Source organism: Drosophila novamexicana, unplaced genomic scaffold, assembly GCF_003285875.2.
Source record: "Drosophila novamexicana strain 15010-1031.04,08,12 unplaced genomic scaffold, DnovRS2.1 tig00000009-arrow-pilon, whole genome shotgun sequence".
Taxonomy (NCBI): Eukaryota; Metazoa; Arthropoda; class Insecta; order Diptera; family Drosophilidae; genus Drosophila; species Drosophila novamexicana.
Genome location: NW_020824766.1, coordinates 1,169,570 through 1,195,923, shown reverse-complemented (window position 1 = coordinate 1,195,923; position 26,354 = coordinate 1,169,570). Strand labels below are relative to the sequence as shown.

At 39.9% G+C, this 26,354-nt stretch overlaps 2 protein-coding genes across 2 annotated transcripts; both read left to right on the top strand.

Moving 5' to 3' along the window:
- Positions 1-3,310: 3,310 nt before the first annotated feature.
- On the top strand, positions 3,311-20,920 carry LOC115769741 (cell death protein hid). The gene is made up of 4 exons (XM_030714684.1): positions 3,311-3,998; positions 17,159-17,672; positions 18,230-18,488; positions 20,181-20,920. Exons 1-4 carry the CDS (start codon positions 3,683-3,685, stop codon positions 20,259-20,261), a joined length of 1,170 nt encoding a protein of 389 aa, XP_030570544.1. The 5' UTR covers positions 3,311-3,682; the 3' UTR covers positions 20,262-20,920.
- A 2,453-nt stretch (positions 20,921-23,373) lies between these two features.
- On the top strand, positions 23,374-24,303 carry LOC115766970. Its single transcript, XM_030711067.1, has 2 exons — positions 23,374-23,773; positions 23,842-24,303. Exons 1-2 carry the CDS (start codon positions 23,483-23,485, stop codon positions 24,271-24,273), a joined length of 723 nt encoding a protein of 240 aa, XP_030566927.1. The 5' UTR covers positions 23,374-23,482; the 3' UTR covers positions 24,274-24,303.
- The last annotated feature ends 2,051 nt before the right edge of the window (positions 24,304-26,354 follow it).

Sequence of the window (26,354 nt, the reverse complement as noted above, 5' to 3'; positions counted from 1 at the left end):
AGTACATACATATGTACGTACATAGCTTCAAATATCTGAATACTATTTTGTCCATTATGTACTATCTACATACTGACATATGTATGTACATATACTTATACATGTATTTTGGTAATATGTACATACATATGCACATGTGTATGTAAATATTATAAAGTTATTCGACTAAATCCTGCCACATAGTCCTACCTGTACCTGTCTTTGTCAAATGCCCTTATCAATTCGAACGGTGATGCATCAGATCGTTCGTATAGGCTTGCCGCTTGACACCAAAAGAGCTACAGGGTAACCCTACATACATGTACACACATGCATACATATACATACATGCGCATGAAAGACAGCGCAATTCAAGTTCTAACTCTAGATAAGATCCTAGAAGAGGCTTTCATGCCATCTCCCCCTCGTGAGGTAATACTTAGCGGTCGTTCCGCGAAAGGGAAACGGAGAGTAGGTGGTGGTTTTAGTGGGTGAAAGTCCCACACTTTTCGGCTTTAAATGCTTTCCCCCCTATTAAAAAAAAAAAAAAAAAAAAACATACATGCGCATGAAATAAAAATAATAATAATTTAGTGGGAAAAAAACGTAAATCTCTGAGGCAATTTGCGACCGCATTGCTCTCACATTACGCTTAATCAGTTTCATTGCAAAAACAAAAGAAATCAACAGGCAGCTGCAACAACAGACCCGGCCCATACATACATACATATACATACATATATGTAACACCAGTTCTCCAGGCCATACACCGATACAACTCCCCCCGCCAAGAATCGTAGTCAAGTAATTGGAATCCCTAATGAAAAAGCTTTGTGATAAAGCCAGCAAAAACCAAACGAAAAAAAAAAAACAAATCAAACTAAAGCAAAACGAGGCAGAGTATAAATTATAACAAGTAGGAATGTTACAGTCGGGTGTAGCCGACTGCACAATACTCGTTATCAGTTCAATAACAGCTTTAAAGGCGTTAACTGTCAAATTGATGCGGCGTTTCCGATTTGCCACGCCCAATCGCTAGCTGCTGCAGCACCCGGACATAAGGACAGCAGGGCAGAAGGACTGCTAGACGAACATGGCGTATAACTAATATACCCCACTCACTTTGGCATAGAGTACAAAAAGCGAGCCCCTTTTTCTGTGTGCTGCTGCCCTCTCCTCTTCTCGTCCTCTTTGAACCTCTTCGCTTGTTGCATGCGCATTCATGTTCATGTTTTTTTTGAATTTCATCATATTGGGCAATCCTTGCATCACGCGATACGTTATGTGTGTCTCTTATCTTTATCTGTTGTTACGGCTTTATCGGCATTTTCTTTACCGACCTTCTCCAAGTTGTGCAGTAGAAAAAGTTGTAGAAACTTTGTCGCATGACTTTTCGCTGTGAATTTCAGTTAAGTCAAGATTAGACGAATTATTTTAGATATACAGCATATAACTGTTAGATCGAGTTCTTTAACAGATCTATCTATACATAACACAGACATGTGCATAAATACATACATATGTATGTATCAATATAAAGATATTTATCCGCAATAAAAAAAAAACACAAGTTTCGAACAAAGAAAGTTATTATATATTATTTAAAATACATATGTACATATACATATGTACATATGAACTTATAACATTCATGTGCAGAATTATTATTATTAGAATTATTAGAACCTTAGCTAAATAAAACCCATTTCGTATTATTTTGTATTTTCTTTCGCATGAAGTTTCGCGCGCGCAACAAAAATGTAAGAGCGCAGAGAGAATGATTTAGCATAATTTGAGAGCCTGTTATGGAAGGTTACGATTGTGGCTCAATGAAACAGGTTTGGAGCGCTTTAAGGATATGGTGAAATTGTTCAGATTGTGACAGTATAGAGCAAATGGGGCTTAAGAACTAGGAATAATAGTCGATATATTCCACTGATCTGAGAATATGTACATTAAGTTAGGTCAATAGGTCAATAAAGAAACATATCAAGAAATAACTATATTAACATAAAATAAAACCTATGCCTGCATATGTACATATACTGTAAGTTCGTCAGGCCAAAATATTATTGCCAAGTTGAACTGCCTTTTAACTACCTTTTTCTACTACCTTTTTCAGTTCGCGTACTCTGCTACACTTTTTGGCGCGTAAACTGAGCTCAATCGCTTCCAACCTCACACGTTATACCACGTACTTGCAGCATATTGGGATACTTGAAATACAATCTTGTCTAATTGAAACATATATTTGACCAACAAATCTTTCGGATAATTAAAAACAGGGAAATTTGGAATGTATACATGTGCCCAGGTATATTCATTTAAATTATGTTTATAGCATGTCTAACGGTCGAGCCAGCGCGTACTCGATTTATTTCTAAGAGCAAAACCTTTACTCTCGCTCGTTTCGTGTTCCTTTCTTTTTGTTGTTGCTCCATGACAAAACGCCAACAACAACAACCACAAGCGACGCAGACTTTGTGCCTGCAATCGCACTTTTTGTTTTGCTTCGACGTTCGCTGCTCTGCCGCGTCGCTGTTTGTTGTTGCTGAGTTACCTGCTCAACAAGATCTTTGTGCTGCCTCGCACTCGCACTCGCACTCGAACGAACAGACACACACACACACAGACGCACGCTCAAGCAGACACAGACACGCCGCCTACTCACTCGCTCTCATAGTGAAGAGCGTAACGCTCGCGCTGAATTTTTATTTTGTTTTTGTTGTTTCTTTTTTACTCCGCTCTTTGCATTGTATATGCTGCGGCGTTGGCGTTGTCGTTGTCGTTGTCGTTGTCGTTGATGTCGACGTCGACATCGACGTCGACGCTGGGTGCCCCGCTGCGTCCCCACAGCCATAACTACTCACTACTACCTGCAGCAACATGCATGTGCATAAGCATAAAGCCTAGGCAGTCCGGCTGCACTCTGGAAGTGTGGCAGCGACGCCGCCGCTGCAGAGGCTCTCCCTCTGCTCCCATGCTCGATGCGGTGCTCTCTTAATTTGAGTCGTTTTTTAAACGCGCGTATCTTGCAGATACGCTGCCTCGCATTGCGCCGCACAGCGCATTCAGTTTAGTTCAGTTCAGCCGCGAAGCGAGTAAAGACGTGTTTTCTCCTCAAACCCAGCCAAGTGGAAATCAAATCGCAGTTTGAGTTTGCGACACGTTTTAAGTGCTTCGTGTGTTCTTTCTACGCGACTTGAGAGTTTTGAGAATTGTTTGTGTTTTTAAATAAGTTGCGCGAGCTTTATGAAAAATGCGAAAAAATCGAAAAACTAACTAAACATAAATAACAAAACAAAAAGAAAATTAAAACAAACTTAAGTGTACAAAATAAATACTAAACAAAGATCTTACGATACGACAAATGAAAATAAATAAACAAAGCAAAGAATTGAAATACTTTGAGTGTTTGTGCTGCAAAACATTTCTGAAGTTTAACAACCTAAAATGCTGCAATTTTTAATGTTCAAAATATTGCACAAGAAATACAAAATCAATTGAGTGCACGCCCTGAAAAGTGTCACTGAGAGACAGCAGAACAATACGAAAAGCCAGGTCAGAGCAGGACAAAAGTCCCAAATTGAAAATCCAAATCAAACGCCGAAGCACCGCACAACAAATTTACGAACTTAGCCAGCCCATACACAAATATTCACACACGCACACCCACCCACACACACACACACACACATACACAATGGCCGTGCCCTTTTATCTGCCCGAGGGCGGCACCGATGACATTGCCTCGAGCTCATCGGGCACCTCGGGCGTCTCCTCCTCCTCGTCGGCATCCTCCTCGTCAGGCGCATCCTCATCGTCGGGCGTCTCCTCCTCGTCGGGGGCATCGGATGGCGCCAGCAGCGTCGCCTCACAGTCACCCAACACAACCACCTCGGCCACGCAGACGCCGATGCAGTCGCCGCTGCCAATGCAAACGGACCAGGTGCTAATCGCCCTCTGCGAATGGTATCAGCAGCATCAGCGACATTACATCGGTCAGGCGAATACCTCGGGTAAGTTAATGGCTAGCAAACCCTTTGAATACACTGACTCCCTAAATGGGTCAGTTTTTTTTTTTTTGTTATTTTTTTTTACAGCTCTAATTAGCCAAGTTGCTGTCGCTGGCCACTTGACTGCATTTCCTTCTGTAGGTTTCACTTTTCAAGGTTGTTGACTCATTCCAAGTTTTATGCCCCCGACTATTGTCGTAGCTGCTCAGTTTGTTTAGCCACGTTCGCGATTGTTTTGTTTTTGTTTTTCTTTTTTTTTTTGCGTATGGTCAGCACATTCAGTAGGGCATCATGTTACCCCAAATTCTGTATTAGGGTTGAGGGGAGGGTTGGACTTGACAAATTTGCTTTAAGAAATTAAGATATTAGGCTAGTTCTTAGCTTCAGAACATACTTAGGATATACTCATTGCTCTGCTCAAATGTGAATACTATAAAGTAATTCCGACTAGAAAATATCCTATATTTTAGACCCATAAAAAACGTATAGTATTTGCCTATTTGTCAACCTTTTTGCTGACTCAGTTCCTTTTCATAATATGCTTAGGACATTATTGCAATATTAGATAGAAATTATATATGAATCATCTAAAAGTCAGGGATTCCTTTGAGAAATATTACTAAGAATGTTGTAGTATTTCCTTTCTTTAATATTATTTGTATTCCCCAATGGATCATCTCAAAATCGATGCTTCAAATAGGGATTCCTTTAAAATATCTAATATGCATGGTTCTTAAAGTAATTCCCTTTTTTAAACCGCAGCATAATCCTTTCTTTAATTGGGTTTTCATTCTCCAATGGATTCATTCAATATAAATGAGTATGTCCTTAATTCCTGGCTTGTTTCTTGTTCTTGAATCATAGATTCTTTCTATTCATATATTCCCCAATAGATCATCTGCAAATCATTGGATCATCTCCAAATCAATGCTTTAAAAAGGAGTTCTAGATGGAACTTGTAGTAGTTCCCAACCGCAGCGCTGACTAATTATAGTCTCTATATATATATGAATCAGCTGTAGAGGCGGTAAAAAACGAACACGCCCCTGATTAGGCTCAAGCAGTCGCGATAAGTCAGTTCTATTGCCAATTTAACGAAATCCAAGTTGATTTTCAAGTGGTAAGCCACAAACTTGTGCTAGAAAAAAAAGCGAAATAAACAAAATACAAGAGACAAAAGGTGGGCGTGTGCTGCCTGTTGCTGGAGTGTCCATAAAAAAGAGCTCGGCACGTTTAATTGGCACGCGCCAAAAATACAAAAATACTAAAGCGCCAGCTCCAGTTAGATACGTCGATTGCAGTCGAATGTCTTATTCGAATTGTGTATCCATGAGATATGTATCTTTGTAACTGCTTGTGTGTGGCACGTTTCTAGCTGCGGCCAGTTGCTGCGAGCCACTAACCCAAATTATTAAACGCCATTTGACCTTAGGCGCACGTCTGGCCCAGGCAGCAGTTGCAGCAGTTGCAGTTGCAGTTGCAGCTAGTTTCGGCTGTGTTTACAAAGCATTTGACTTAACGGTAGTTTAAGTAGCCTTTGACTGCGGTCAAAGCATTGTTGCATGTTGGCTTTTGCGGTCTCTCTGTCTCTCTCTGTCTCTCTCTCTCTGTTGTCGCGGCTTTTGCGTAATGGACCCGGCCCCTTGTCGTCGCCTGTCAGCTGCGGTTTGTTACGCCGGACATTGAGAATGGCGAGAAAAACAATTTTCAGTGTTTGCTGGTTTTTTCTTTAATATATTTTTGGAATTGTGTTTTTCTTAGCTCAGCTTCAGCTGCGACGCCCCGCGCTGATTATTATTTATGGCCGAGCTAGGCAAAACCCTCGAGAGCTCCCTACCTCGAACGGCGGGCGAGTCATGAGTCACATTTTTGCTGTTGTTTATTAACTGCAATATACAATATATATAAAATAGATATGCACTCTTACATATATATTGATTATAGCAGCAAAAAGCAATTTTTTTGGCCTGTCCAAAACGCGTTGGCAGTCGCCACCCGTTTGCCTAATTGCCCTGGTCGTCGGTGCTGCAAGGGGAGGGGGCGGTAGCTTGGAGGCCTGCCTCTCGGGCCAGCCAGCCTGTCTATCTGTGTGTTGCAATGCGACTTGGCTTACGAGTTTTTGATCGAGCTATCCAGGCACTTGCGTTTTCTATCAGTCCATACACTTGGCTGACGCAACTCGCTTAGCCACACGAATTGCATTTTCGCTAAGCCTTAAAGCTGCTATTAAATGGCATTTCAGGCCAATACTAATACATAGTAGACTCTTCCCAAGTAAGTTAGATTCCATTTACATAGCTTAGCTAAGGCCAACCCTGCACACAATTTGGCTTAGCCCTTGTTTGCACTCGCTGGGCCTCAAGTGCATAATTTATCTAATAGTAACACATTTGAACAACTAGGCAACACTGCTTTGGGCACTTGACAACACTAAGCTAAGCTCGAGCTTAGCCTAACCCTATGCCGTTATGCATTTAGCTTGATGACGAAACCCTTTCGCACACATCGTTTTTTTTTTGTTTTTTATTTTCATTTTTTGCCGCAGCATCTTCAACGCGCACCCAACTCCAGCTCGGGAGAGTCCCCACAGTCGCCACGTTTGGGGCAACGCTTAGTCATCAAACTACCAACCCCAAAGCCTAAAATATGTGTGTGTATATAAAAAGTACCAATTCTCTGCCCCGCAAGCCGCGCAAAAGCTTCAAGTTCGTCAGCAGCGACAGCAGCAGCAGCGTTTGGGCGCCTTTTGTGCTGCCTCTGCTTCTGCCTCTGCTGCTGCTGCGGCTGATGGGCGGCTGTGCGCCTAAGTTGCTTAAGCGGCTCCAAAAACCCACCCTTAAAATTGGGGCCTAACAAAAGGTGCAATGACAGTGCGGATAGTCCCCCCCTCCCCCCAAATGCCCCGCTACAGCGAGGCACAATCAGGGTAAAAGCGACGCCGTTTTGGCAGTTCCCTTTTGGTCTGGCCATTCGCGTCATTCGACGATTCCTTTCGGCTTGTTGCCAACAGCTGTTGCTGCTAGGCGTTGTTTTTGCTGCCGCTGTCGACGTCGCCGTCGGCTTTGGCTGCGCTGTCGCTCTTGACATTTTCCACCATTTTGTTTTGCTCAGCAACTTCGCAGTTGAGCTAGCGGAAATCAGCGAAGCGCCGCACATATAAAAAAAATGGCGGCAAACATGGCGACCTTTTGGCGTTGCTTTTCCTGTTCCTGTTCTATTGCTGCTGTTGCTGACCTGGCAACAGCTGACGGCGCATTGGATTTTGCGCAGAGAGTGATGACGCGAGGGGGGGAGAGGGGGTTGGTAAGAGAGAGAGAGAGAGAGAGCTAGCTGTTGATAGATAAAGAGAGCTGATTCTGCTGCTGCGGCTGCTTATTATCTCATTGCCAGGCTCGCTTCACTCATTTTGTACAGCCTACACAGCGACTTGTGTGCTTCAGCACCAACTTCATAATCATCTACATCATCACAGCTTCATCATCATCATCATCATCTGCATTTAGATTTCCTTTCTGCACTTTGCGGCTGAACAAATGCAAATTTACTCGGCCCTGTTGCCAGGCCAGTCTCCGATTTATATATGTGCATATACACGTGTGTATATGCATGTGTGTGTACATGTGTGTGTATGTGTGTGTGTGTTTTAGCCATGGCTTTGAGTTGCGGCTGCCAATGCTCGGCTTCACTTTGTGCATTGTTTTCTTGCTTTTGTTGCTGTTGTTGTTCGTGATTTGGTTTTACATTGACCGTGAATTTATTTGCCGCTGTTTTATGCAAATCTGAAATGTTGCTTGTCGCTGCGGCAGTTGCTTCATTAATTGCTTCATTCAATTTGAGGATTGCGTTTCCACTGCGGATGTTGCCTGTGGTGCCAGCCAGCCTCCTCTCCCCTCCCCGCCTCCCGCCTCCCTGTGCTCCTCTCTGTGCATCCTTGTGCTATGCTTTTATATGCAGCCAGTTGCCATAAACATTTTGATGACCGAAAAATCTATCAACGCAGCTGCTCAGCTGTGGCATGCCGCTTGGTCTAGCTGATACACAAAAATAATATTTCTACTTCCCATTTTCTGGTGCTCAAGTTTTTTATGACATATTTTTTGTGGGCATGATAGCTGCAGGGTCTGCGATGATAGCCCAGCTGTGCTGCACATTTGGGCTGAGTTTAATGCGGGTAACACAATATCCAATACCCTTTAAGAGAGTATCGCATTTCTAGTACCCTTTCAGAGAGTAGCACATTTATAATACTGTTACAGAGAGAAGCATATTTCTAATACCCTTTCAGAGAGTAATACATTTCCAATTCCCTTTCAGAGAGTAGCTCATTTCCAAAGCCCTTTCAGAGAGTATACGACTTTAAATATACAATTATAAATTTTAAAATTATTTTATATGCAACACAAGCCAATTACGAGAAGGTAATTAAATGATGAAGTAGAGGCTATGATCATAAATATCCATATTATTGCAATAAATGCGAACGATCGTAAGTTGAAAGTTGTTCTATAAACAAAAGATTTGCTTAACAATTATCATTCGTAAAGTGAAGGGTATTTAATTTTCGACTTAGATTGCGGTTCTCTGCTTTATGTTTATCTTTTGATTTGAAAACTATGCATCTTTAAAGCAGCCCGGGTTTTGTTTATTATTCACACCATTCAGCGCAATGAACTTTTCACATTTCAAGTTTAAATGCCCGCCAGGCACTTTGCTTAATAAGTAAAGCACGAAAGCAGCAGCAGCAGAAAAAAAATGAATAAAAATAACAAAAATTACCGTTAGCTAGGTGCATAAACTTGACACTAGGAATGAGCTACCTATAGGCTCTAACACTAAGTAGTAGTATGTATCCAAGTGCCTGACTGTCTGGTCTTGCCCGTGTGCATGTGTGTGTGTGTGTTGTGTGTGTCTAGTTGGCTTTTGATTAAGTCTCACACGTCTGAGGCCGTGCTAAATTGTTTGCATTGAAGCATTGCACTGAACTGAACAGACTTTGTGCTGGGCTGGGCTAGTGGTCTCGACTTGGCTATATCTATGTGGAGGAACGTGCTCAAGTTTTTGTTATGAAATTGAGCCTAGACACAGCCGGCGCTGGGCCTGCCGCTCGAGCGCTTGAGCGTCAGACAAAAGAAATGCGCCCGGCAGCCGCTCAAGGCAAAGTGGAAAAGGATATATGTATCAAAAGGAAGAAAACTAAGAACAGGATATGCCAGCAGACTAAAGCCACTTGTTATAATTGGCAACAAGCGAAGGCGTCCGCAGAGACACCCAGATACAACGGAGGGCAGAATCGGGGCCCAACTTTAAGCCCACCAAAGATGCCCCCATGGAGCAGTTTGACAAGCACACTGTTCTGCATTTTCTTAGCAGTTAATCTTATCAGTTAGGGGCAGACAAAGATTTGTAGCTCTGACTAGATTTGCATGCACTACGTACTTTGTCATTAAGACAAATGCTGTGGGAGCATTTAGCAGTTGTTAAAGCTCGCCTCCTGCCGATCAAGCTATCAGCACATGTGCTGCAATTAACAACGCAAATAATAAACATTTTACAATTAAACAATAAATGAGTTTTACAGCAAAACGCTGGGCAGCATTCGAACAGATGAAACGCAATTAAAATAATTAAAAAAACGGCAAAATGCACGTTTTATGTGCCACCAGCACAACAGCAGCAACAATAACAACAATACAAAAAAAAACTTATTAATAAATGAAACGAAATTGCAAATGAAGAGCAACAACAACAGCAACAACAACAACAATAATAATAATAACAAGCAGCAGCAGCGACAGCAAAAGTTGTCGGCTCAACCAGACGCGCTGTCTTCGCTGCGTCATCCGCCAGCGGCTGCGAGTGGTGTCCACTCGACGTTGGCGTGTCCAAGGGTTGCCTCCCTCCTTCCCCGCCCAACTCACACGCTCCGCAGTGTCCACTCGACCGGCTATACGGCGAAGCCCGCGCATTGGGTTTCATGTGCGCCGTTAATTGTTGTTAACATTTTGCTTGCACATTTACTAATCGCATTTGATTGTTTATTGAAGAAGTTGATAGCTGATTGTGCTGCTTGGGCCAACAACTTGTGCAACTGCCGCCGCTTGACGCTTCTCACATTACGTGTCCACACGGGCCAATGAATCAGTTTGCTGAACAGCAGCGCTTTGTATGCGAGTGATCATGATCATGTGCGCCTTTATGTAATCTTCGAAAAGCTACTTGTTTCCACTTAAAACATTTCCGATTTACTTTGAGTTTTATCACAACTACGCTCACATCAAGCTGCGCTGCAAGTTGAACTTTAACCTTCCCGTATGCTAAGCGGCTGTCTTGCTTCTCGAGTTAATCTGCAGCTGCTTGCATTAAAAAGAAAAGTAATAAAATAATATTTTAATAACTGAAAGCTGATTCATAAAATAAAGTAAATAAAATAAATGACATAAATAACATAAATAACATAAATAAAATAAATAATATAAATAAATAAATAAAACAAATATAATAAATAAAATAAATAATATATTTTTTTAAATTTATTTATATTTTATACAAAATAATATATTAAAAAAAAGCAACGATAATTAAAAAAAAATAGAAATAAAATTAAATAATAAAAATCTAATAAGATTTAAATTTTGACGCTCTCTGATTTTGGTTTAACACATTTTGATATCAGAAATAGTTTTGCATTTTACTCAAGTACATATTCTCAAAAGTTCCCTTGTTCTTAGCCCAAAAAGAAACACTTGTTCAATATATTTTATATCGGTACGTGGTAGCTGTACCTTCTAAAGCCCAAGTTTTGCACAGCTAGCTTTTGGCCAAATAACTATGCAAAGACATTTTCCGCTGGTTCGCACGACAGCAGTTTTCTGCGTCAGCTTTTCTTTTGCTGCAGCAAAATCAATGGCTTTTGGCCAAATCGGGTGTGTGTGTGTGTGCGTGTGTGCGTCGTCTTTGGCTCTGGCAGTTTTTTATAGCCCTTTAAGCTGTGTCGTCGCGTGGCTTTGTGTGTGCCCAACTCGAGAAATTGAAAAATTGCATTTGTCTGTCGTTTATAAAATATTGAGCATGCATTTTGCAGTTTGCTTGCGTTTTGTTTGTGCTACGTAAACGAGGCACACTGCCAGCAGGCAGGGTATATTGCGCAGTCCATGTGCTGTATACATAACAATAGCTAAAGAGCAACTCGTCGTCGGCATTTGACTTCGCCTGTGTCTTGGCTGTGCGCTGTGATAAGCGTTTGAGCTATTTTGAGACATTTGTTTGATATGCCAGGCGCTTGCAATTTCCATTCCAGATGAAATAGTGGGTTGGGTGGGGAGGGGAAGGGGAAGGGGAGCGGGTCGCGTGCTTTGCAGAATTTAAAGCTATGCGTAATATTCACAAGTTTTCGCTTCTGGTTGTCCCTCAGTTGGGGAAACTGCCTCATTCCATTGAGAAAACAAAAGGCATTCCGTACGCAAAATGTTTATTTCATTGAACCAAATCCCCGTTTAATTAATGCTGCAATTAAATCAAACTAAGCCAAAAGATAATTATACAACGCACACGATTGCGTGCTACGTGATCTACCAACGGAGTTCAATTCGAAAAACCGCTCGACTCGACTTGCCACTTGGGGCACGCGTCGCGAGGCACGCAACTCGCAACTGACAACGGGCAACTGCCGCTGCCCGGCCGTCTAACCTTGCACATAAATCAGTAAAAAAAAAACGCGAAAATTGCTCAGCTTTAAAATATAGTGTTTATTTTTTGCTTTTTTATGAACAGTTTGTTTATTTTACGCGGCTGTTCGCACGCTCAGGCTTGGCCAGCTGAGCTTGAAGTCGAGTGGAAACAAAAGATGCCTCATCAGCCTCATTAGATACACGATCTGGACGCGGCGACTATATAAACATATATGCAGCTTAAAACTGACCTCGCTCACTGCGCGTTCTTAATTCATTAGGCACAATTATGCTGCTTTAGCATTGGGTGATATATTTAAAAGAGATATAAAAATATAAAGTACAACTCTTGCATAAAAACGCTGCAATCTTCGCTTTGCTCAAGAACCTTCTGCTCAGACATTCCAATTATATTTCGTCAGTTGATGATATATATATATATACTATATATGAGATTGCATGCATCAGCCAACTTTTACTTCTAATCCAGCAAAAATCTTGCTCAAGAACTTTCTCCTTCGGGTGACTCACATTCAAACTCACACTCACACTTTCATCAAAATTCTTGAGGTGATTTCCGCATTTTGAACAGCTTCCAAATTTGCGCGTCTCATAACGGTAAAGCACATTACACAAATGGCTAATTAACGCTACCAAAATTGGTAATTAACAGTTGAATATGGCAATCAATCGATCGATCGATCGCTCGACCTGGCGACACCTGCTGATTGACATTCAACTTTGCATTGTTCGTTGTCTCGTCCGCGTCTCAAATACGTTTTTTTATAACACCAAAATGGTTTTGAGCATTTGTTATATATAGACAAGAATCTTGTTGACAACTTGGTCAACAATTTTGTCGACTGCGATTTCTTTTTAAGTTCGCAAACTGGCGACTTCCTGAATAACAAGCACACACACAAAAAAATGGCAATTAGTCACTTGACCGCATTGGGGAATTCGAATTTGGGTTGGATCATTACAAATTGTACCGTTAACACTTTGGCCCTGAATCGAAAGAAATAAAAACAAAAACAAAGCGCGAGCTCATGCTGCAGCCTCGCCTAATTAAAGCCAAGAGCCTGACGATCGACGAGCCAACAAATTTGTAGCTCGTCGCATCGTGACAGCCAGCAAATCGCCTTAAAAGCCCGAATTCAATTCCACTCGATTTGGTTGCGTGTTGTTTCATGTGTGCGTTTGTGTGTGTGTGTGTGTGTGTGTGTGTGGGCGTCAGGTGTGACACAACAATGCAGCGTGTGGCATGGCGCTGAGGCGAGGCAACATACAATATAACATTTTGTAATGCCAATTTTTGAAATTTCTTGGTTTTTTTTTTGGTTTTTCGGGCAGAATTAAGCAACGCAACAAGCAGCGGCTGCTCCTTTTTGGATACCACAGTCATTCCTTTGTGCTGTCAGTCTTGAAGTTGCAGTTGTTGTTGTTGCCGTCTGGTGGCATCATTAATAAATGTCAGTGCTCCAGTGACAGTTAACAAAGTTTCGTTTTTCTGCAAATGGTATTTAGAAAAAGAATTCACATTTCGCATGTATCTTTAGCTTAACCTGAATTATACAAATTCATATTGTGGCTTACAACAGGAAGAATTCACATTACACGTGTATCTTTGTCTAAGCTCTAATGATGTAATAGCATACTTTATATTTCGAGAAGAAGAACTAGCATTTCGCATGTGGAAAAAGAAGAATTATGATTTCAGAAGTATCTTTGCCTTTGATTTCATAAAGAAGAATTAAAAGTTCGCATGTATCTATGCCTTAACGCAAATTGAAAAATGCAATATATTGAATTTCTAGTAGAGTTAAGATTTCGCACGTACTTAAACCTAGTTTATAAACCTGCATATTTTGAGTTTGAACTGGCACACATTTAGCATCTGATCAGCGATCGGGGTTTCAGGCCCAGTGACCAACTTAGCCTGATGCCAGATCCATTGAAACTCGTTTCAATTTCGATTTCTGCGGTACGACGCAGTTGTTGCCTGATATTCATACTCGCATTTAGTTGTTAATGTTGTTGTTGCAGTTGTTGTTGTTGTTTTTGTAGTTGTTGTTGCTGCTGCTGTTATTGTTGCTATTTTTCAAACACTTCAAGGCCATCATGAGCAGTATATGCTGCTGCGGCTCTGACGGTCTCGACTCTGGGCTGACATGTAATCAACTGCAAAACTGCAAAACTAAATAGAAAGAACAGCTGCAGTTCGCTTAGCCGACGTTTAAATACCCTGTTGTGCATTGACTGATCCTTAACATAATTCATTTTGCGTTAAATATTGTAACAAATACTATTTTTGAATACAGATGCTTTTTTTACACAAGAATTTGATGTAACAATTGTGATAAAAGATATGTATTTATGATAAAAATGTTTACATGGGAAGTGAAATAATAATATCCATTGTTAGGGTATACAGAGTGCATTTGGTACGTCGTCAAACGATTTGTTCTTTTGTGGCAAGCAAAGCGTAACACACACACACACACGCACACAGAGCGCTCAGCATTTTTCACGTTTTACCGCCAGCCTGCTCGGTTTTTCCTCGGGCCGCGTGTAAATTGTTCTTTAAGCTTCTAACGTTCTGCTTAGTTTAACTTATAGCTAGACTTGAGCTTTGTTATTGCTGTGTTTTGCCTGATTGATGTTTGTCAGCTGCTGCTGCTGCTGCCGCGGCCCCAACAATAGTTGCAACATTGTCGCAGTCGGCAGCAGCGCAATGGCGAGTATGAAAAATTAAAGTAAATTACACACATAATTGTTGTTCTAAGACAGCTCACAGATGCGACAAATGCGGCCCGTACACACCCGCAAGTCCCTCGCAATAATCGCGATTCAATTAAACATTTGCCATATTGCCAGGCCATAAAAATACTTGCATTCGTCCAAACAAATGCAGAAAGCTAGCTAACAATTGGTCACGTTTCGTCACCAGCTAACAGCATTAACAGCAACAATAACTACTTACTGCAACTGCAACAATTGCAGCAGCGCCCGCACCGAGATGCGATCATAAAAATTGCTAAGCTGCCATAAAACTCCTAAACGCTAGAGGTGGGACAGAAAAACAAACAAAGAAATTGATTTTCCAACTGCGATCCCGAGTCGTTATTGTTCAACCTTTCAGTAGCATTGTAGACTTAAATAAATACGATACATGAAGATATTGTGTACTGACTATCGTTACTGCTTACAACAGCAAAATAATAATTATAAATTATTTCATATTTTAATATTGATAACAAATTTAATAAAATATATATTCGTAAAGCATCGAAGACAATCGTAGTTGCATATATCATTAATTACTATAAATAGTTCTTAGTAGAAAAAATTATTTTAAAATTAAATTTACATAAATATTTTTAAAATAATTATTAGATGATAATTTCCAAATTAACGAAGGCTATCTTAATTGTACATATTATCGATAACTAGAACAACTTGATCTTAAAAATTATAATTGTTTTTAATGCAGCTTGAATGTATTTAAAAAGTATCAAGAACTCACACATATTATCGATGTTTTTTTATTGAATTTGTTATCTTAAAAATTACTTATTGGCTTAAGCACAGCTTTTTGCATAGATTGAGCAGTTGAAAAGATTCGGATAAGAAACTTTACAAATAATATCTTTCCATATATATCAATATCGACTATCGAACTATCGACTATTATCGAATGGTCGCACTATCGGTGGGTTTTCAACTACAAATATAAATACCGTAATAATTGTCTTATATGCAGCTCGGTCACAGTCAGTCACAGTCAAGCGATATCACAGCCTAAGCTCATCAACCTGCACCACACCTAATCGCACACACACAGTTGTGCCCACATACTCATATGCAAATGCAATTTTAACACTTGGCAAATAATTTTCCACACAATTTGCAATTAGTAGTAACATTTTCAATGCGCCTCATCATAAAGGCACCAGCATGGCCCAGCCAGACTTCTACACATAGAGCTGGCTAGTTATATAAGCTGGCCAGCAGCTAGCTAACTACAAGATACAAATGCGAGCCGTAATGATGCCTGACTTGGGCTGACTTGGGCTACAGCTGAGCTGGACTGGCAGATTTTCAAGGTTAAATGCGACGTTGGAGCGCGCGAGCGTTCAGCGCACGTGAGCCGCAGTGGAGCTTCAGGCAGCTGGCTGGCAGGCAGGCAAACTAGTTTCAAATGGCATAAAGTATCTGTAAGATACAAATGCGCGCATGAGCACAAGGAGTGGCGCTGTGCAGTTGCCTGCAATTAAGCGCAGATTTTGTTTTGCTTTGCAGCAACTGCAATGCAACTGCAACGGCAACTGCAACAGCAACTGCAACAGCTGTGAGCCACTCGATTCGCTTCACTGCGACCCGCTGCGCTACGCTGCACGCTATTCGAGTTCAAGGCTAATGGGTCAATTGCAAATTAGTGGCCTGCAGGTTGACGTTGAATGACATTATTTGAGCTTGCCTCTGGCCGTATCTGTATCTATGTATCTTAAGCTATTTCAAACTGTCTGCCCGCCAAGCCAATTGACTGACTGACATGCCAAACTTGCCAGTTACGAATGCTGGCCATACAGCACCACACAGCACCACTCGCAAATAAGTTAGCCCTAGGGGCAATTAGCTGCTTGAGACATTATCGTTTCGGTCAGTCGGCGTTGTCGGGTGATTTGTATAAATTTTGCATTACAATCAATCATATGTCGCTATTAAATTGCTTTTTAAGTAAATAAACATTAAGAAATCATATGAAAATGTTTCCCCCCCAAGCACAAGACAAACTGCCAGGCAACAACAACAACAACAATAACATTAAATTTATGCGCATATCAAGTGATCAGCTTAGCTATCAACGCTTTTCTGTTCTCAATTTGCATGAGATGGCAGAAAAAGAAAAAAACAAATATATATACAAATACATATTGCATCAATATGAAATGACATTGTACGGCTAGAACTTAGATACAGCTACTTATTTAGCATACATAAATGATGTTGCAGCTGCTGCACTTGCTACTTGGCAACTTTTGAAGACACATTTTAGCTGAGATATGCCTCAGAAGAAGATCAGATACGTGTATACTATAGGCAGATACTTTTAACTTTTAAGATACTTTAAAAGCGCTGCACAAAGGAAGCCGCTGGCAAGGTGGGCCACTTGATGATTTTATGATAGGTTTTATGATTGGCATATAGTGAGGACTTGCCGTAATTAAAATCGCTTTTATGGGCAGACAGCGCCGCTAAGTGCCCAGTCAATCGCAGCTGCAGTTGCAGTGGCAGTGGCAGTTGCACAATGGCCGACGACCTTAGACACTTCCTTGCATTGTCGCAGCCGCAGCCGCAGCCGCAGTCGAAGGGCCAATGACAGCGCCGACACCTTTGTTTACATAGTATTAATAGTATTATTGTAATTGTTGCTGGCGATCTTAATGGCCATTTTATTTATATGCATTTTCTTGCTCTTTCTCTCCGCTGCAGCGCCGCAAATCTTTCAGTATCCGCCACCGCCCAGCCCCTCGTGCTCGAGTGCCCAGTCGCCCAGCTATACGGGCGGGGATGTATTCTTTGCCCATGGCATTCATGTGCCGCCGCGCACGCCTCGCACTAGCATCAGCTTTGCCGCCGGGGAGGAGCTGAACTTCTTCCGGCAGCCATATCCGGCGCCGACAACGCCACAGCCAATGCCACCGCAACCGCCGGCGCCGCAGTCGGCGCCACCGATGCACTACAGCCACAGCTACCCGCAGGCATCACACTTGCTGCAACATCATCCGGCCTCCTACGGGCACCCGCTGCCGGTTGGCGCCTACTATGCAACCTATACGCCGCCACCCACGCCGAACACTGCGAATGCCTCCACCTCGACCTCGGGGGCTGCATCGGTTGCGTCTTTTGGCCGGCACGGTTATGGGCCGGCCATGGCATCGACTCCATTGGCGCCAACTGGTCCCAAGATGCGTCTGCAGCGCAGCCAATCGGATGCAGCCAGACGGTAAGTACTTACACCCAACCCAACCCAACCCAAGCCTCCCCAAACGAAGCCAAGCAAAAGAACATTTCAAATTTCATTCATGTTTCGCGGCTCGCTGATAAGCAATGCAAAGTGGAGCATATATAAATTTCATTGGAGGCCGTAATTTACATGCATATAAAAAACACTAGAACAACTTGTGGCCCCGACTTTTTAATACCCTCTACGCTGGGCAATAATTCAAAGATTATATAATATTGTTAAATTTAGCTAAACATTTTTTTTTTGTCGAATTTTATAAAATTTAAATAATGTTTTTTGAGTGTAGTTCAATAGTCTATATGAAGCTTTATAAAAAGCGATTCTCACAAACAACGCAAAATTCAATTAATGAAAATGAAAAAAAAAAACCTTGCAAATTAATCACAATTTTTTTCATTGCGCTTACTTAATTATGCATGCACTGATAAGAGCACACACAATTTATGATAATCATGTTCTCAGCCTATCTCTCTCTCTCTCTCCGCTCTAATGATAATAATGTTCTCACTCTCTCGCTCTCTCTCTCTACTTTTTAGCAAGCGGCTGACCTCGACGGGCGAGGATGAGCGCGAGTATCAGAGCGATCATGAGACCAGCTGGGATGAGTTTGACGATCGCTATGACAATTTTACGGCCGGACGCGAACGGCTGCAGGAGTTCAGCGGACGCATACCGCCGCGCAAGAAGAAGACCAGCAATCCGGGCAACACCAACAATACGCACCTCTGTGGCGGCGGCGACAATGCCAACGAGAACGGCTACAGCCCACAGCGCGAAAGAACGACCAAGGAGAAGGTAAGCAACGGAATTCCATTACGAATTTTAGATTCCGATTACACAAATTAGGGACAAATACGAGTTCATTAACTTGTCGCAGCTGCTGGCAAGTCCAGATGGCACACGTGCTAGCATTATTCAAAGCCCAACTAGCAAAAACATGCGCCTAAAAATAGTCGCAGGCAATGACAAATTGCCACAGGGAGGCGGAGTCGGAGTCGGAGCTGGGACTGGAGTTGGGGCTGGAGTTGCAGCCACAAGAGTCGTGCATATTTCAAATGTTCTATAAGGCAAAACTTTGCACATGCTAAAAGTGTGATAAAAATTAATTGCGCAGCGCTGCTTCTGCTTTCTGCTGCTGCTGCTGCTGCTGCTGCTGCTGAAGTCAGCCCAACGCCTGCTCCCACCCTCTGTGGCTTCGGCACCGCTGCTTTATGTTAATCGAGGCAAGTGTCGTTCCCGTTTCCATTCCCGTGCCCTCCTCGCCCTCCTGGAGCTGCCACTACTAGTTTAGTCAGTCAAAGAGTCAGCCTTTGTCAGCTGCCACATGTGTGTGTGTGTGTGTGAGTGTGTGCATTACAGCCTGTATATAATATATATAGTTTATATATATGCGTATACTATGCATGTCTATAAGTACTTTAGATTGCATTGTGACACAAACTGGGCGCACTTTTATTTACATTTCTTTTTGTTGTTTTTTGCCTGCGCAATTAAAAAAAATGAAAAAAAAAACTGCAACCTTCAAGAAATTCAATCGCATGACACAGGCTTAAGGCACACACTCATAGGCAGCAGCTCCCACTTGATACCATTTTATTTATAATTTATTATTTTATTCTGTCCTTTTGTTGCGTTGCGTGTCATTTGTTTGCATTGCCTGCATATTGCCCCTTATCGAGACTCTGCGACACTCTGGAGGCCCGTTGCCAACACTCTTGGGAAGCTGCGCAAGTTGTCGCGATTTGCCTTATCGGAAGAGTGCGCTTTAATGAGATCGTGAGAATATTTGCAATCTGACGTAGGCGCCCCGTTTCCCATTGCATCTATATATAAAAGCAGTCAAGTGCTTGTTGCATATGCTCATATACATATCTATGTCGCAATACAAACACATGTGCCAAAGTGCTTTCAATTGATTTAACAAATGCCGAAATTCTATTAAAATATGCCCAAAATATAATAATCACAATTTGCATAATATTGCGCGCTGCACGAGCTGATTTGGCTATCAAGTATCAGCCCGGGCCACCACGTGCAACACACAATGGCCATTCAACCGTGAATGCTCTACAAATAAATGGCATAAATTATGATTTTATATGTGTCCATTGAATGCGATAAACGAAATTGTTAAATGATAGTCTGAGCGCTTTAGGAAACATAATTACGCCGACTATATTGACCAGCCATTAACCACATTTGGGTCACTTACATAAGTTCCGGTCCATGATATACGTATCGGTGTGTGGTGTTTGTGTGTGTGTGTGTGTGTGTGTGTGTGTGTGTGCTGTGCGGGCCGGGGTAGCGAATGCGGTCAAACTAGCAGAGGGCACGTGGCTGTGTTATGTTATTTATGTAACCCTCGGGACTTTGCTACCGTTACAATTGTGTTAGCCACATGATGAGTATTAGATGTTTAGTAAATCCTGAAATTATTTAAAAAACATATACTCAATATATATATATATATTTTTGGAATTCTTTTAGAAACAGCAAAGCTTCACATGGCCAACAGTTGTCACCGTTTTTGTGCTTGCCATGGGCTGTGGCTTCTTTGCAGCGCGATGAGTGCCAAACAGCAGCAGCAACAAGAAGAATAAGAACCATAAATAACCATATATACTTAATCCATAGTGAAATCAGCTTACGTATTTTATTCCCGTGTGCATATATATATATATATATAAATACAGTGAAGAACTTGCTGATCTAGAGGAAAACGAGTCTTGAGTGTGTATAAAGTTAAGGAGGTTGACGGGACACAAGAACAATATAAATGTATTTGTATTTGTATTCGTATTCATATATTCATATTTCTCTATCAAATGATAAACTATCCTTTAAGAAAACAAAACATGCAACAACAATTCAAACTGCTCAATTGTAATCTGTAGACTGGCTAAAGACTAAAAACGACAAATGATGAATGATAAATATTTTTGCTAACATAAATATACGAGTAGAAATATTTAACACATATTTTTTGGTAACGCTTTTTCGATGAAACAAAAAAACAAACGCGAGCATATTTTTGTAAACTCTATAAGAAAATGTCACATACTATATATATATATTAAATCTATATGTAAAATTCAAGTAAAACTGTAAACTGCCATCTTTTGAGATACTTTTTGTAGGCCGGTCTTCCAGCAGTTCAATGTCTGAGTTTGATTATTTCTTGCTACTTTGCATTTAGCTTTGCATTTCGTAAAATCTAAAAAAAAAAAAAAACAAAACTAAACTAAAAACTTTAAAAGATAAAAAAAACAAAAATCTTGTTTCCAAAATATTTTCAATATATTTTAATTGTAAAAAAAAAGAACAAAATCTAATATCTTGCTTCCAAAATATTTTCAATATATTTAAATTGTATTATATTTTTGATTGTCAAACAACAAATTTTCAACGTCTTCACATTGTAATTTCAATTACAAGAAAATATATATATATATATCTTAAATATTTGTAGAAATTACACAACTTAATTAAATGTTGCTTTAAATTAGTTAAAATCTTAAACAAAATATTATTTGAACATAAAAAGTATTTAGCTTTAATTGTTATAAATGAAAATCACAGAAAAAATCCCACACAAAAGAAAAAGAAAAAGAAAAAAGAAAAAGAAAAAAAAAAAGAAGAACAATTTTGTATATAGTTTATATGCCATTTTTGTGATGATTTTGTCTATGGTTTATTATAATTGTGCACACATGTTTTTAGTTAAATTTGGTAGTCTGTAAGCAGGATATATTTTCATGAGGATTATTTTGTTCATTCTTCAAATTGGTCTCACAATTTAGTTTTTAAGCAACATTGTTCAAGAAATTTGCGCAAAATGTCCATTGAAATTGTCCAAAGTTTCACGACACGTTTTCAGGTTTACCTTTGGTTAACACTCAAAGCCAAGCGTTGAATGATCTCTTAACTGGAAATTTATAGAGGGCGCAACTCAATTGATCTCCATAGCTAGCCAAAGTCAAAAAGTCAACACGCAGCAAATCAAATTTTTGTTTGTTTTTTTTATTATTTTTTTTGGTAAGTTTCAAAGCATTTTGCCGAATTTCTTGACGTTTCAATGCTAATCGAACAGTGAAAAAATAGTAAGGAATTTAAAGAGCAAAAAATAATTAAGAAAATGAACATATAAAAAGAAAAGAAAAATGAAAAAAAAAACTATTCCCAAAAATCGCATTGATCTCATGGATTTTTTTTATCATTTTCATCAGCAATTTTTTACTTGCATTAAACGCGATGAGAAATATGTAAATTAGGCATAATTATGTAAAAGTTTAGGTTTAGAATCGCCAAGCGTTTTAGTTTACATATTCATTTACATATTCATAGCCTTAAGTTTCTTTTATGTAAAGTTTTCCGCTTGTCAGTTGACAAATCAAAGCAATTCAAATTTAAGTAAAAATATTGTTTATCATATGTTAAATGCCTGTAAGTAGAGCAATATTTTTTGGTAGCTTAAGAGTTATTCATTTTACAGACGAGATACAGAGAGATAGGGAGAGTTGCCCACACATACACTAGTTAATATAACAGCAGCAAGCAGCAAAGGTAGACAAAATTTGTTTATTATGATTTTTCTCTTACTTATTTTTTTTATACACATACCCATAATTTGTACACAACTATTCCACACACCCAAAAAAAAAAAAAAAAAAAAACAAAAACAAAAAAACACAAAAAATCTATGAAAATTTTTGTAAATTTTTCTAAAATGAACTCAACGCAAAGTTGTCATTGGCCAGCAAAATTTTTGTGTTTTGTTGCCAGTGCCCAGCCGCAGCGATGGTTCATTCTAATTAGTTTTCACAATGATCTCGGTAAAGTTTTGTGGCCGCGCGCCCAAAAGTCAACAAGATTTTTGGTTGCCATAAACTGAAACAAAGCAGAAAAGCAAGAAACAAAAATAAAATGAATCACATAGCGAAAATTTGTTTATTTTATTCCATGCGAACTTCCGACATTAAATTAAGTAATTCGTAATTTGTATATAGCGCAAAAATCAAATGCCATTTTGTATAGATTGTTGGTGCCAAAACAGTGAAAATGTGTGTTAAATATGTGCTGCCAACTTTTCTTATTGAAAGCTGCGATGAACACATATTCAAACTTACATAACTTCAATTACGTTTAGACTTAAGTCCCCAATATTTTCAATATGTATTCATAAATAAAAATGCATATTTCAATATGTATTTTTCTTTGTGTAAAGCTCAAGCGAACACGAAATATAACTTGTACATTTTATCTTATGCTGTAATAATTTAATATATATAAAGATATATATATATATCTATATATATATATAATATCACTATGATCTCATGAATATGTTCATAAGACAAAAGTATATATGTAAATGAAAAGCAAAACAAAACAAAACGCATAAATACATGTAAGAAGAATTATAAAAACAAATGCACAAAAAAATATATATATGAAAATGAAATAAAAATTTTAAAAACCATTAATTAGTGCTTACAAAAAAATGACAACATTTAAAATGATGTCAATTTATTTTAAATGAATATTTGTATTCAACGATTTTCTATGTTATTTTTGACTTTACTTATTATGCCTTAAATAATTGTTCATAATCAAAATCTCAATAAGCCATGCACTTTCAGTCTATGTTGCCGATTTTAGACCTTTTGGATATAAATCCACATCACTTGCTCGCCACATATCGAGTCAAACTAATCGAAAACACAAAATATCAAAAGTTTTCAAGATTTGTTTTATTTTTCTTTTTGTTATAATCGAAATTATTGTCAAGCATGGATGTCTCGGCTTCTGGCGCACCTAAAGCATACACTCGGCATGTGCTGAGAGCGATTGCATTGTTACAAAGAGGTGAATCTATCTTTATCAATGCGGACGATATCGTTCAGCAGGTGATGTTGCAGATGCGTCACAAAAGGAAGTTGGATGTGGTGAAAGGCCACGTGCTGAAGTCGTTGAGTAGCTTGACACATCTTGGAATATTATCCCGAAGCCCTAGCGCCGAATACAACTTCTATCAGTTTCCCGTTGAGCGCGCCCTTATTCCGGCAAGGATTAGATGCACTGTAAGTTCCACTTGAGCACAGGCTTAGTTTATTCTATTCCGTAAAAGTTTCATACGTCTTGAGCACAGAAACGCAGCCGCTTCATACCACAAAGGACGCGTCGCGCGTTTAAGCACAGTTGGAAAACTCACAATGGCAAGACTGCCAGAAAAATGACATTACCAAGGCCAAGGCGACAATGTCCATTTAAGGACAAGTACAAAACTAAGCGTTCATACGCCTACAGTTTACGCAATCATGTAGTATGCACATGCTGTCGCTCGCATGTTGTCCCTCACGTTGAAACGTTCAGTAAATTAAAGAATAGTTATTTGGAGGCCATGGCTGACGAGGACTCGAACGACGCGAATGCCGAGCAGTATGACGTATTGATGAACGAAATTGAAGATCTGCCCATTGTGGATCAGTTACCTGTAGAACACATTCCCGAAGATTCGATTGTTTTAAAGCGTTACTCGTTCGATTCCCCAATACCTATTGTTGTGGAAAGCACAAAATAGAAACCTAATGAAATAAATGCTGTTTGAAAAGACTGAATTTTATTTTAGGCGCTTAAAGAGGAATACATAAATGGTGGCACTGTAATACGCCATCTATTATTGGAAGGAGTTTGGCAGATTGATTGTCAGCTTCTCACTCCCATCCCTACTTTCTGGTGAAATGGATTATACAGCTAGCGACAGCTCAAGCATCGCACAAATATAATTTGACAATAATAAAGTAGAGTAATACAGATCTACGTTTCTTAGTGTCGCCCTCCAATTGTCAATCTTATAAATTTCCAATATAATAGCATACGTAGGGGATCAGATATAATGCCCTAAAAGTATGCTCCCGTTTTCAGCCGAAATCAACTTTATCAGTATCTGGTTCCGTGCTGGTTCCAAGTACTGATTCCAAGTAAAACTAATTTGTATAGTTTCTTTAGTATAAAATCATTTACAATTTATAAATCATATTTATTTCTTCCTTTTTTAAGAAATGTTGTGATATTATTATTATTTCTGCTTTGCCTTAATCTTAATCTTCCGTCGTTAACCAACCGTAGAATATTCCTCGGTGTTGTCTTGTCTGCTTAAGTTGTGTGTTGTCAATGGAGATTCATATTTTCTGTTAGGTGATCTTGAATTCTCTGTTCCCTCCAGACCTACCAGAAATACTATTTTTATGTTTGTATAGATTACAATAGCCTAAACCACGTTTTCCTTCTCTTCCTCTAAAAAAACCCTTGCTTTCAGGATACCTTCAGCAACTCACTAACCACTAACCACTAACTTATGAGTTGGAGCATAGTTTGCCAGATAGTTTTCCCCCCACTGGTTCAGTGATTTCCCATATCTATCTCTTTACCCTATCTACTTAATTTTCTAGATATTATTTAGTACAAATTTGTTCACTCTTTAAAACTGTTTTCTAATTTATTATATTTTCTTCATTGGGACAGATTTTAATATTAAGTTAAGCTTTTTACTTAGCTATAGATTTAATTAACATCGCTGACAAAGTTATCTGTGAAAAGAGGCAAAAAATACCTCTAACTTGAGGATGACGCTTTAAGAAATTTTTTTATTGTCATTAGTCTCTTTGGCTTAGCAGAAATAAACGCAAACAACTGGCCAGCAACACACAATTGCAAATCTGAGGGGTTGAAGTCGCCACAATACACTAGGATATGTCCGAAATAGTTATTCATTTTAGATAAATCAATAGTATTCTGTTTTGGGGGGTCGTCTGTCCGTTTTGCATAATAAACAGACGAATAAGAAGATCCCGCTCCGGCAGACGAATCTTGGAAAACCTTAAATGCACATTCAAAAATATGAAATATGATTTTCATTCATAATTCACATTTCGAATGCCGATTTTCAACCCTCGCTTCGGAGTTTTGGATGGTGGTGCGATTGCTGGCCACTTAACCATCGAATTATGCTACCTAAGCCAATTTGTAGTTTTTGTGGTCACGGATTAAATGCTCATAATTGCTGCACTGCAGCACGCGACTCAGTAACAGGATACGGTGCACGGATGCGGGGCAGCGTGTCACAAAAATGATATGTTATTAAGGGCTTAAGCAGGCGATGATAATGTCGGCGGCACGGCGCGTTGCTGCTTAACTGGGCCGGCTTGGTTTGGCCTGGCGAGGCCTGCTATTATTATTTTGGCAACCTGCGCCCTGATTTGACACATCCGTTTCCGCCTTCGGCATGCAGCTGTCAATCAAACCGAGCCCAGCAAATTGCTGGCATATTTAATTTGAATTGCGTTTTCTAAATCTGAGCGTTTGCCTTCACAGCCGACTGGTTATCGCTTACCAACTGCAGAGTATAATTTGACATTTGAGCGTCAGCGCGTGTCGCATTTGCAGCTCTTTGTCCGGTTGTTCGGGTCGTGCGAACTGTCCGTCAAATGGCCCACGATGAATACTTACTAGTTTTCAATTAAACTTTAAGCTACACTAATCAATAGGCCGCCCCCAACCAGTGTGACAGCCTAGTTTATGATAATTACTTTTTGGTCCAACACCTGCCGGCAGCACCAGGCGAACTGGGAAATCGGCTGTGGGCTGCCATTGTCATACATT